The sequence below is a fragment of the Sander vitreus genome, chromosome 18 (genome assembly GCF_031162955.1).
Source record: "Sander vitreus isolate 19-12246 chromosome 18, sanVit1, whole genome shotgun sequence".
NCBI lineage: Eukaryota > Metazoa > Chordata > Actinopteri > Perciformes > Percidae > Sander > Sander vitreus.
Genome location: NC_135872.1, coordinates 16251590 through 16264537, shown reverse-complemented (window position 1 = coordinate 16264537; position 12948 = coordinate 16251590). Strand labels below are relative to the sequence as shown.

Below are 12948 nucleotides of genomic sequence, written 5' to 3'. Positions count from 1 at the left end.
AAATATGTACATTTGTTTACTTGATTCTACCTGAAGGAAATCTAAACAGTGTGGACAGAGTGTTAAGATTTTCAGACAGGAAATATAAAGCACAAAGTCTACTAAAGCACTCACCATACAGAAATTATGATGAAAGGGTTTCCCTAATAGCATCAAGATCACTTTATAAAAAACGTCACTTTGCTTGCATCTAGTGACATTTCCCATTGCCTACGGTTATCGCAAATGTTTTTTTCTTTTCAATTCATGGTCACAACAGGATTCAAGCTGCCAGGTGCAGGAGCTGACATCAGATGTGCCTGGAAGAATGAGTTAGACTGAAAGACTTCCACATCATAGAAAAGCACTGCAAACTCAATGAATTCACTTTCCTTTTTTTGTACAAATTGCGCCCTTGTACTTCAATCATTAGCAGTTTATATTTTACCCATGGGAGCTCTGTAGAGCAGAGTAGGGCCCTATTAGATAAATGTGCACTCTTAATGCACTGTTGCAGTTGACTGGGAAGGTTTGAGACTACATAGTCTCTAAACCTTTGATTAGATGCACCGGGTTGACGCTAAGTTACTCCTTTTGCTCATGTCTTTGCAGTCTTCTTGGCAGGCTTGTATCTCTCTTTTGATCGGTCCCCTTCATGGTGTATTATGACCCACAGTGCAGCCGAGTCTGTTTATGGAGTGATTATTCCTTTAAAATCGGTGCCTGGTTTCTCTCCCCCTTGCATTCCTCCTAATTATGTGCACATACTGTGTATACACCATTTGCAGAATGAGTGCTAATGAGGCCACTAACTGTATAGCTAAGTGTTAGGCATGGCATAAACATAACTCATTTAGATCATTACTAGCTTACACTGTAGAGAGGGAGAGCATGTCTGTTTCTCTATAACCTCTGTGTGTTCCTACCACACAAAGAGACACAGAGAGACAATGTGTTAAAAACTAGGTTTTGTGTGTGCGTGTGTGGCATTGATGATGTGATGATCACACACACACACACACACACACATTGGCATTGATGATGTGATACACACACACACACACACACACACACACACACACACAGAATAATATTACACTGAAAATGTAACAGACTTTAACCCGTTAACACCCCAAACCCCTTTTGGGGATCGTTTTGTCTAAATGAAAATAAATGGATTGTTTTTTATTAACATTCTTCCAATGAATATGAATTTAGACATGGACTTATTACATCACTGGACTGTCAGACTGATGGAAAGATAGGGAGACAATGTATTTTTGCCACAGTAGCAGCAAAGTTCTCAATCAGTGCTGTTTGGCCAGTCTGTTGGTCCACTTTGGTCCACACTAAAATAACCCAGCAACTACTGGACATCTGTTGCCATGACATTTTGTACAGACTAAAGATGCACCGATCGATTGGACCGGTGACTGGAATTGGCCGATTTTCACCTTGATAATATATTCTAAATAAATAATTCAGATATATTATATTGTAATACATTCCCATGCATGCTGCTCAGAGTAATCCTAGTGACAATGACAGCCAATAGCCTGGCGCCGGCCTCTCCCTCTCCTCCTGCACCGTGCTTGGGAGTTAATATAATATCATAGAAATAGAATGAGAGTAGAACGGACATTTAACCGTTTGTTGTGGTTATTTTTATTTTCAAGTTGTTGTGGTGAAAACTTCCATCAGTGGGGACGTAAAGTGTGTCACACTAACTAGTTTAAGAACTCTATTTTACATGTTCTTTTATTAAATAGAATTTAAAGACTTACCAATAGAAATACGAAGCAATCCTGAATTCCTCTCCTCTTCCTACAAGCAAGGAAATAGACATAGTGCACAAAAGACGGCTCTCCGTGCTTCGTACAGTACTACTCTGCACTGCTCGTTTGTCGCAAATACTCACCACAGCGAATCTGGGACTTGCCGCAAGTCGGTTTATACTGAAGTTTATGTGAAAGTTAGCCCGCTACAATGGTCACAGTTCTGGCTGTTATTTCTGTGCTTTTTGAAAATGACTGCAGTGACTGAAATTACGCGTCTAATCTGTTGATACATATATAACATGTTTGTATTCATGTATCGTTTGATAGTATTAGCAGTCTTTGAAAGATTTGGACAGTGCTAGCATCCACAGTCAAAACAGTGGGTGGTAAAAGGGAAAACAACACTGTGTTATGTAATGCTAAAATTTAGTTGATCACTATTAATAAAATCAAGGGGTTACTATAATAAGATTTTATTTCACATATTTAAACAGATCTTAGGGGAAAGGCAAATGGATTTTTGATGGATTCAGGGTTGTGACTGAAATATAATAACATGGGGAAATAAAGAGTGAAAATGAGAGAGCAAGCGTAGTTGAAAAGATTTGAAACCGAGACATAGACTTTTTATTTTTATACTGTTCCCTCTTAAGCAGCATCACAGGAAGGAGGGGAGCATAGAGAAAAGAGCCCTGTGGCAGTGGTGGAATAGCTAAAGGGGGAGTTGGAGGGAGCTTGGCTTCCTCCCAGCTGTGCAACATCACACGCTACCTTATGCAATTATACTTAACATACAGTTTATACATCCTTCCCTTTGAAGAAAGACTATAAGTGGCTTTTTAAGATACTTTGAAATCAAATAAGCAAGTAATTATATAAGATGAAGAGACAATGAGGGATTTAGTGTTGTCTTTGCTTAATTTGGAGACTAAATGGGATTGCAAAGAATACTTATTAGAGAGAAAAAGGATTTGGGAGATTCTTATTGAGTAATGAGAGAGGAGGGATGAAGGATTTGATAGATGACGGGACAATATAATCCAGATAGCCAAAAGGACAAAGTATTGTAGATGAATGACAGACCGAGTGAGAGAGAATGCAAACAGAGTTTCGTCACGAAAGACTTCTTCAAATATCGGCTTGTCCATCACAGTTCCAGCAGACTTTCTTCTCTATCCCTATGGTGTCCAAAATGATGCCAGCATTCAGAAAAAAAATACCATCCTCCTTTTCCTCTCATCTCCTCTCCCCCTCTGACTTTCTACACTTTTAATATTCTCCACTTTCTACTTCTCCTCACACTCCCTCCTGCCCTTCTTTTGAACTGTGAATCTGCCACCATGACTGCTGCTAAAGCCACATCTAAAGACATGTGTACTGAGAGCAGGAAGACACACACACACACACACACACACACACACACACACACACACACACACACACACACACACACACACACCCCTCTGTTTTCAAGCTCACACATTTCCAGCAGCCATAATTACCTTATGCAAATAAGATCAACAAATAAAACATCTCGTCCTCCAGGGCGACAGCATATAAGATGCCAAAACCAAATTCTGGAGCTCATTTAATTAGAACAGGGGTGATGAGAGAGCTACAACATTCACCTACCGCTCCCTGCGCATGACATTTTCAATCATAAATGTGTATCCGCCGTCAAATTCCCCATAGGCCTGAATCATGGTAGCAATTATGGTTCCTGGTACATTCACCCATACTTTGGCACATATTGAGTTGCCTGATTTAACTCGGGTGACGCAGTCAATTTCTTCCTGGAAGCAAAATTACTAGAAGAAAGTACCAAGATAGTTGGTCTACCTTTTTCTGCAGAAAATTACAGCCATTTTTTTTTTTAAAATAGCCTCATTAGTTTGTCACAGCAAAGCAGCAAAAGACCTGTGAGGTTTTAGATACCATGCAGTGCAGGGTGTTTGAAGCTTAGTGTGTCACATAGTTTAATGATGAAGCTTACAGTAAGGGGAGTTTGCTTATGGCTTTAAGTTTAGTGTACTTCCTGTATCACTTTATGGGTATGAACTGCATTTGAAAGCAAATAAGAGTAAAAAGTTGATTTTAAGTTAGATTGTATACAAAGCGTAAAATATGGTACCCGGTAAATATAACCCTTTTTCTTTTTACACTAGGCAGAGGTAGAACAGTTGGCATATTGATAAAAATCTAATTTGACAAAATGCAATGGAAACAGGCTTAAAGAATAAACCATGATGAAGCATATGACTTAAATCTCACTCAAGCTTCTGCTGAAGAGATGAAGAACAGCAGCAGATGGAAACAGCAGATTTGTGTGTGGACAGATGACATAAAATAAACACAAATAGCATATTTCCATCATGTTCCTACATGATTTTCCATCATTTTAGGTTTGACTGGCGCTTTTTTAATTACATCATCTGGTTTTGCCCTTCTTCCTCTGCAATGGTAATAATTGCACCTAACTGGAGAATAAGCGCCACCAGCTGTTTATCTTAGGGTGCTCAACTCCACATTTGGATGGAAACTTAACTAATGATACAATATTCATCTACCCTCCTTAACATTTAATGCGCAGGTCTGGGCCACCTCCATCATACAGCAAATACAATAAATTCAACCTTGTTCTTGTTTTTTTTATTCTATTTACATATTTTTTAATTTTATCAAAATTACTGTAACACATATATAAATTGGCAAATATAAAGCTGGCAGGAATTCTAAATATTTAAGTTTTTGAAGCCAATATGTTCACTCCCCTACAGCAAAGGGGCAGGGATCTGCAAGTCCAGTTGTTATTGTCTTTTATTCAGAGGAGTTTGTATGATAGTGATTCTCAGGATTACAAGATGTGGCTTTCAGCACAATGTCTACTTCATATCCATTTACCCTGTGAGACTTTCAGCATGAAATAACACATTCAGCAGCAGTTTGTGTGTAAACATGAGATTTATTCCCGTTTTCATAGGCTGACCCAAAGGAGCTGATTCGATCGGTCACGCAGCATGTGTCTGCATATTCGGATTGGCCGGAGGAGCTGCAGAAGTTGATCAGCCAGCTGCATGTGTACAACGAGCGACTGACTGACTTTACCCAGGCCCAGGTGTTACAGGGGCTGGGCCGCGGAGTGGACGTCCAGCGCTTCAGCTCCGACCCTGACTACAAGAAGGAGACCATCCTTGGCCTCACAGAGTAAGACCGTCAATACCATGTTTCCTCAGCTGAAATAATCCTACATACAGTACAATGGGTTTTGCTTTATTTGGTGTCGGTTTTTTCGTTTCACATATGAGAGTGATGGCCCCATTGCTTTAATGCGATGAAATCTGATACATATCTGATATCTGTTGTTTTCCTCTACGTGTGTATCTGTTTAGGACACTGGAGGACGACGTGTACCGAATCGCTCTGTCTCTGGCTAAGCGCTACAGTGTTCCTCTGTGGGAGGTCTACATGACTCACCTCGAGTTCCTCTTTACAGATAGCGGGTACATGCACACGCACGCACGCGCACACACACACACACACACACACACACACACACTCTCACTCACTCACTCACTCACAGTGATACAAAACACCATTACATATACATTTTTCATCCAATCCATTTGAAATGTTTAGACAGTTGATCACTTAGAATGCCCTTAAATGCATTTGTGCTTTGATAATTTGATAATGAAACATACGTTGCTCATGTATACTTCTATATTTTTCTGTTTAAGTTTAGTAAATGAAAAAAAAAAAAAGTTAATTTAAGTTGCGCCACTGCCACTGTTACTACACAACTCGCCTACATAAAAAGCATACTCAAAGCACCCTCAGAGTAACTCAAACATGTTGTGAATATGTGTGTGTATTTGTGTGTTTGAGAGGGAATGAGGATGCGGGTGTGTCTGAGTCTATTTCCATAATTTATTTGCTCTCTGACTTCATAGCTGGGGATCTGGCTAGCTCTGCACCTTTCCTTGTTTTAATAGAATGCCTTTTCAGCAGACGAGTGTGTGTGAGTGTGTGTGTGTGTGTGTGTGTTTTTTTGTGCACACGTGTGTGCATCTGTGATAAATATCCCCCCGTCGCATTCTGATATAAGGTAAATGGTTTATGGACTCCACTTAATGATAAATTACAACCTACACCTTCTTGAAACCCGACCACAGCTGCTGTGTGTGAGAGTGTCTACCAACATCTTAACATCATGACAAATGTGTGAAGAATATTCATACTATAATCTTGACTAGAAGCATCTGCAATATGCGTATTGATTTAACGGATGGATGGACACAAGGACTGATATAAATAAAGCAGGCGTGGGGAAAAGACGCACACAGACAGAAGCTGGTGTGCGAGATGGAATTTAAACATTTTATTGATCCCTGTATAAAAATAATTATTTCACTCATCCTGTTTAGTAGCAGCAGCTAGCCACAGTGCAGTGCCCTGGGATCAAGTCCTGACCTGAGGCCGGCACTTGGGTTAAGGGCAATAAGAGTTTTCCTATTGCTTTGCATTTATTTTACATTCATTTGACACTTTTGTCCAAAGTGGCTTACAATAAGTGCATTCAAACTCAAAAGGAACCAGAGCTAGATGTCAAATGTTAAAGCTTGAAGTGCAACCCTTCCAAATAAGCATTAGAGTAAAATGGGCAGTGGCTGTGATGTCCAGACTTCAGTAGGGAGTTCATTCAACCATTGGGGCCAGAACAGAGAACAGCCATGGCCGAGATGAGCGGCCGCAAGGTGCTCTGAGTGACGGGACAGCCAAACGTCCAGAGGTAGAGGGGGGGCAGTGGTCAGGCTGGAGTGTAGGGTTCGACCATGGCTTGGAGGTAGGAAGGAGTATTCCTTTTCACTGCCCTGTAGGCCAGTCCCAGCATCTTGAACTGGATGCAAGCAGCAACAAGAAGCTAGTATAGTGAAAGGAGAAGAGGAGTGGTGTTGAAGAACTTTGGGAGGTTGAAGTGTTCCGGATTACCTTCAGACACAGGGGCTCCATAGAGGGGGGAGTTACAGTAGTCCAGATGGGAGATGTCAAGCGGATGGATGAATACCTGGGAAGCCTTTAGAGCGAGGAAGAGGCGAATCCTCCTGATAATTTTACAAAACATGTACACAGAATAATTATTTGACAAAAATGATTAAGATGGAATCTGTTTCTTTCCATTAGAGCGATCAAACATTACTCTATTTCAAAAGAGAAAAGTACTTAGTTTATCTATGGCATTTAACACAAAATTAGTACAGTATTGGTTTGTGTATAAAAGCAGCATACATTGTTTGCCTGATGTCAGTTCTGATGTCTGTAGAGATCTGCAGCTCTTGGAACAACTGCGCACATGGTAATAATACGGTCAAAATGGTGACGATAGAAAAATGCATACATGTATTTCAGACCAAATGAGTAGAAAGAGCTGCTGAGCATTCGTTAAGTGTTACAAAAAGCAGGATTTAGAGAAAGGGCATTCAGTGTGTGCAGGGAGGGAAAGAGGGGGGGGGGATTGGACAGATAGATGGAGGAACAAGAGATGGATGATAGAGCCAGAGTGTCCCTGAGACAGTCCTATTAACACAGAATAAACGCTTTAGAAGAATCAATGCACTGCTAAACACCACCGCCATCAGCTGTTCTCTCTGCGTGTAGGGCTTTGTAGATGTACATGGGGGCTCCTTTCAATTTCAGCCACTTTTATTGACATTTTAATGACCGCTATTAAATCATTCGAATGACTTCTCCAGAAATGGAAAGGATGTGTTACTCAGAAATAACCTGCCAATTCAGTTGTACTTGATCTCCGTTTGGCGTTTGTTATTGCTGTTTTTGTGCACTTAATATTAACTTAATGTTGGGTTTGTTGCTGGGTTTGTTACTGCGTGTCAGGATTCGGTTGACAAGAATAGGTTGTGAGTGAAACTTGGATTACTTCAGGCAGGGCACACAAATAATGTGTTCCACATCAGTTGAAAATCAGCTAATCCAAACAAACATCACGTTTGACATTTCGAGCAACAATCTCCTCATTTCAGTTCCTGCACGCTAGCCTCCAGCAGACGCTGACCGCTTGTGCTGCCTGTTTCCGCAGATCAGTGTTCGCCCATGATGAGAAATAAATCTCAATAAGTCTTTTGTGGCACCTTCCCCTCTGACTCATCCTTAAGATGTGTTTTGCTTTGAGCCTAAAAAGAAATCAGCAGAGAGGACACCTTTGAATTCTGTACCAGCTCCTTCCAATTGCACAGCTGGTCACCTGATCTGGCAAATAAAAGAATAAAAATCACTGTACGTCAGAAAACAACACACAGCCCAGCAACACCATCCCTTTTCTTCCTTTTGAGTCTGACATTCTCAGTGCCACCTTTCCCTTTTCCTTTTTGGCTTTCCATCATTAGACTCACACGCTGTCGTAGGTGCCGTATGGGTTGAGCGGAGGCTGCACAGTTTGACCGGCCCTTGCGGCCTCGAAACACTACCGGGCCACCGGGAAAAGTCCAGACTCTCCCACTCGACACTCCGCTACTGGTTAAGTGTATTACATTGCAATATAAATGGAAACATAACTTAATTTATTAATATCTGGGAACATGCCTGCCACACTCACAGTTACCCGGTAACTAGACCACCAACTACGCTGACCTGACGGAGCTCCACGACCGGTAGCTCATGGTGCTCTGTACCGAGCGCACACTCATCTTTTCTGGGGTAACTGAACCACCAACTACCGCTTACCTGGAGCACCACGACCGGCAGCCCGCGATGAAATGTGAAGTGTCAGCATTCCCTGTACAGCCTGGAACACTGCATTTACGACCGTGGTTCATTTTCAATATCCTCCTTCTTTGTAATTCCCGTGGAAATGCACAGCTTGCAGCTAAACTAGTGTGTTAGTTATCAGTCATCTGCGCGAGCTACATTCAGAACACCAGCTGGTCTCAGACCAGTGGTCTGTAGGCCTATTTAAATTTTGGGGCATGACAAAGGTACAGACCAGAGCCAATTAAGGTACAGCCACCGAGTTGACGTCAACTATTAGCTTCGTTGGGATTCGCCCGTTTTCAGCAGCAGTTTCAAATTGTGAGATTTGCATAGTAAAATGGTGTCAATGGGACTTTGAGGTCGTTATTCAATTAAGACAAGGTAAACTCGGTTTTGCATTCTATCACCCCTTTAAGGACGAGTCAGAGGGGAAGGTGCCACAAAAGACTTTTAGAGATTTATTTCTCATCATGGGTGAACACTGATCTGCGGAAAAAGGCAGCACAAGCGCTCAGCAGCTGCTGGCGGCTAGCAGGAACTGAAATGAGAAGATTGTTGTTTGAAATGTCAAACGTGATGTTTGTTTGGATCAGCTGATTTTCAACTGATGATTTTCAATATCAGGTCATTTCTACAAAAGAGACTCTTTTTGGTGTAAGCACGAGGATGCGGACCTGCTACTATCTATCACCCGAATATAAATACATGCTGTTGTCTGCATCATACTTCATTTATCTTCAATATTTCTCTCAAATGAAGTTACTGCAAGAATGTATCTTGCTGTGAGTTCATGTGAGTATGCTTAGCATGCTGATGAGCTGTCCTGCCTAGAATAAATTGAAAAAAAGCCCATTTGTACTGTAGCATTCAGTGGGAATGAGGATCATGCTGTTGCTACACACAGGTTAGGAACAGTACATTTGTGTGTCCAGCTACTGTTGGTCCTGCTGCTTGGGGAGTATTGATGTGCTGTCCTCAGATACTCTGCAAGGTTTTAATCTGGAGCGTGACCATGTCCTGGAGCGTGACTGTAAGCATGTTTCTTGGAGCCCTTCGGGAGAACCAGGGAGAGCAGGACCTGAACTGGCAAATACAACTGCATAACTTTAGTTCAGTCATGGACTCAGTAATAAAAAAGCAGTACAGTATTTCTGACTGAAGTGAAATGTGGGGTATTTTAGACATGCATGGCACTTGGGCAATCAGGTTTGACACTCCAAACAAACGTAGTCAGTCAATTTATGCCATTATCTCCGCATGTAACCTGCTGTTTCTAACTGCCACAGCTTCTTTTTTTGTGGAAATGATATGTTCCTTTAAAAAAACTTTCTTGCCTGAAATGAAATGGAGCAGCAGGGCTTTATATCAGGTGGTCTGTCTTTTGGTCCACCACCTTGCTCAAGACACAATCAGGTGAACATTTTAATGAGTTCAGTACTTTGGTTTTATGACTGAATAACTGGAAAATTAATGACATCTCCATCAGCCTCATTAGCCCTTTGGTTCACTCTCACTACTCCCATTAGCATCTTTTCGAGATGCACTGGGCAGCTGTTTTCAATGATAAACCCGTCGTACACTACCTGCCCAGCACCAAACGGCAGTCAGACAAAGGTAGCGACTAGCTGGGGAACATAGTGGAGCATTTAGCAGCTAAAGAGCCAGATATTTCCCTAAGGAACTGGCTGTGACCAAAAAGAGAGCCAAAATGAGAGTGAATTTTGGACTTAAAGTTCATCAGGTGAACAGAAAAATGAAACGCGAATATTTCTCCGTAACTGCTGGATGTATAAATAGGCAACTCAACAAGCTTCCCTCACTATTTTAAAATGTAATAATATGTCGTTTTTGTAATTACAGCTTTTTTCTGCTGCCCCCAAATGGCATAATCAGTTACTGCAGATTTCAAATAATATGTAAAATAAGGTTTAAAGGTCCCATTTTGTAAAAAGTGAGATTTATTTATATTATAAAGCAGGTGGAGGTGCTATATAAATACTGTGAAAGTATCAAAATCCACGGGAAACTTAGTCGTCAGGACTTACATATGGTTGTGATGTCACAACTACACATATAGGTAGAAAGTGCCGCTACAGTGCCGTTACAATCATGTCCCCTCTAAATGACTGGTTATACAAGTAGTTATCCGTGTGTAAGTGCAACTGCTCATACGTAATTAAGCAACATCTTTTTCATATAAAAATCCTACACACAATTACATTTTTGATATAGGAGTTGAGTTACCCTATACTGTATGACTCTTTCCTAAGGATTAAGTGTGTGTGTGTGTGTGCGTGTGCGTGCAGATGTGTGTAGACCTGTCGTTGTTGCATGTTTGTTGTGTGTATAAATGAGTGATGGGCAGAGAAAAAAAAAAAGACCTCACAATGAAAATCAGCTGTATGCCTCTCTTTTTAAATTTGTGAGTGCCATTTTCTTGTATAGAACACAAACAATTTTACAACCCCCTAATGGACAGTCATTTGTAAATAAATTAGCAGCACAGAATCCTAAGAAATTAGAGCTTGCATAAATTCATTCATTCAATTAACAATGACGAGCTGCATAATCATCACTGCTCAGCCAAAGCCCCCATAGAGTTTGATTGTGGCTGTCAGATTACCATGGCAATTAAATATGCCTCTGAATTTAAGAATATTAGAAGCCTATTTTTGTTTGGACTTGGTGGAAGAGACACAAAACAGAATATGGAAATGTAAGCTGGGGAAAGAGAGAGGGACGAGAGATGGATTGAGGAAGACTCCACAATATTAAATTGGTTCCTTGCTCTGGCTTTTGAAAACAAACAAAGAAAAGATTGTAATGAGAAGCTCCTGATTTTACAGCCACACGAACACAACAGAGATAGATTGGGGGAATTGTGTTGTGTACAAAGAGGAATACCAGTGAGCGAGCAGCAGTAGCAAAGCCCGCGTGCTGTAGATAAAACTACAATCAATGGGACAAAAAGATGCGGAAAGCTGTAGGGAGAAAAGAGGAGGTGATCACAACCACAGCAAAGAGAGGCGCTAAACTTTTTTTTTTTGTCGCTGGATAGAGTAGAAATAACAAAGAGGAGATGACAACCAGGCTTTGGAGAACTACAGTAACACAATCCGCTAAAGCAGAGTCTGACATGAACACTGGGCACGATCCTGTGTACTGTATGTCTGCCTGTGTGTGCTCGCCAAGGAAAAAACTTTCAACACCCCTCAAACAGTCCTTCCTGGACAAGTTGTTGCCATTGTTCTCTTGCCTCTGGGCTTTCAGTCACTTTGGAGCTAATGTGATTAAATAATGAAACATCAGACTTTGATTGGTGCTGCCTGTGAGCGTGTGCACTTGGGAAAGGGAGAGGGAAAGTGACTCAAGTCAAGTCTTACGAGTTACTTGTTCTGTTGACTCCGGTCTTATTATAGCCCCTGTTGTGAGGATGATTAGTGTTATTTACATTATTGAGCTTATTGTCTGCTGCCTCCACACTGCTGCCACTGTTTCTTTTTTTCATTAGCGAAAGCCTCCCAGCGAGCTCTGATGGAGAGCCCCGAGGAAACATTGTCCTCTTTGATGTTGTCGCATTCTAACAGATAAACAGACACACAAACAAACGCACTCCCTGACAGCCGCAGATTGCTCAGAGCCCCTCGGTGACTACCAGCAACTGGCTTTCCTTTGCCTTTACCTTTTGATTCTTTGTATCTTCCCTTGTTTATTAACCTTTTTAGAAGTTCTCTGAGTTTGTTTTCTTTTCCGATTCTCCTCTCTCCGGTTTTGGTTGTGTTCTTTTCACTTGTCCTCTCATTCTTCAGACCACCTGCTGCTTTCTGTTCAGTGGTAAAACATTTTAAATCATGCACAACTCGAACAAATTGTTGAATGCGCTTCCACACAGACGGTTTCCACTCTTTGAGCATTTCACGTTCTTTCCCTGTATCTTCTCCCTGTCCTATTTGTAATGTCAGAGCTGACCAAGTTCTTAAATGTATTCTTATTTTTTTTCCCAGGGACTGTATCTTTGGTGATAAGCCAGTAGATCGTTGTACTGTTTTTGCACTGGTGTGTTCAAAAACTACTTTGCAACCAAATGGTCTTCAGTGCTAGTTGTCTTCCTCCTTTGATTTTTTTTGTTTTTTTGGTCAGTATTGCTGTTTTCTCTTATCTTTTTCAGGCACGGTGATTAGCACTGCTTATGCGAACAACTTAGGTCTTGTTTTCTTTTATTTTTTTCAAACAAGCTGCCGTTTCTGATGTCCAGAACTTCCTGTTAAGTGTTTTACATCCTGTGTGCCAATGGGTAATCTCTGTAGAGAAGACATATCTCACACAGCAGGTGTTCGCATGTAAAAGCTTTGAACCTGGGATAGACTAAACTATTGTGGTGTTTACATACATGTATGGTTTTATTCTCTTCTGATTTGTTCCCTTC

General features: G+C 41.1%; 1 protein-coding gene across 1 annotated transcript in view; it reads left to right on the top strand.

Annotated features, from left to right (window-relative positions):
- Nucleotides 1-12948, top strand: part of nbas (NBAS subunit of NRZ tethering complex) — a 173039-nt gene that overhangs the window by 91616 nt on the left and 68475 nt on the right. The window contains exons 42-43 of the mRNA XM_078275300.1: nucleotides 4738-4961; nucleotides 5147-5257. Coding sequence (XP_078131426.1) covers nucleotides 4738-4961; nucleotides 5147-5257 — 335 coding nt within the window. The remainder of the gene's footprint in view (nucleotides 1-4737; nucleotides 4962-5146; nucleotides 5258-12948) is intronic.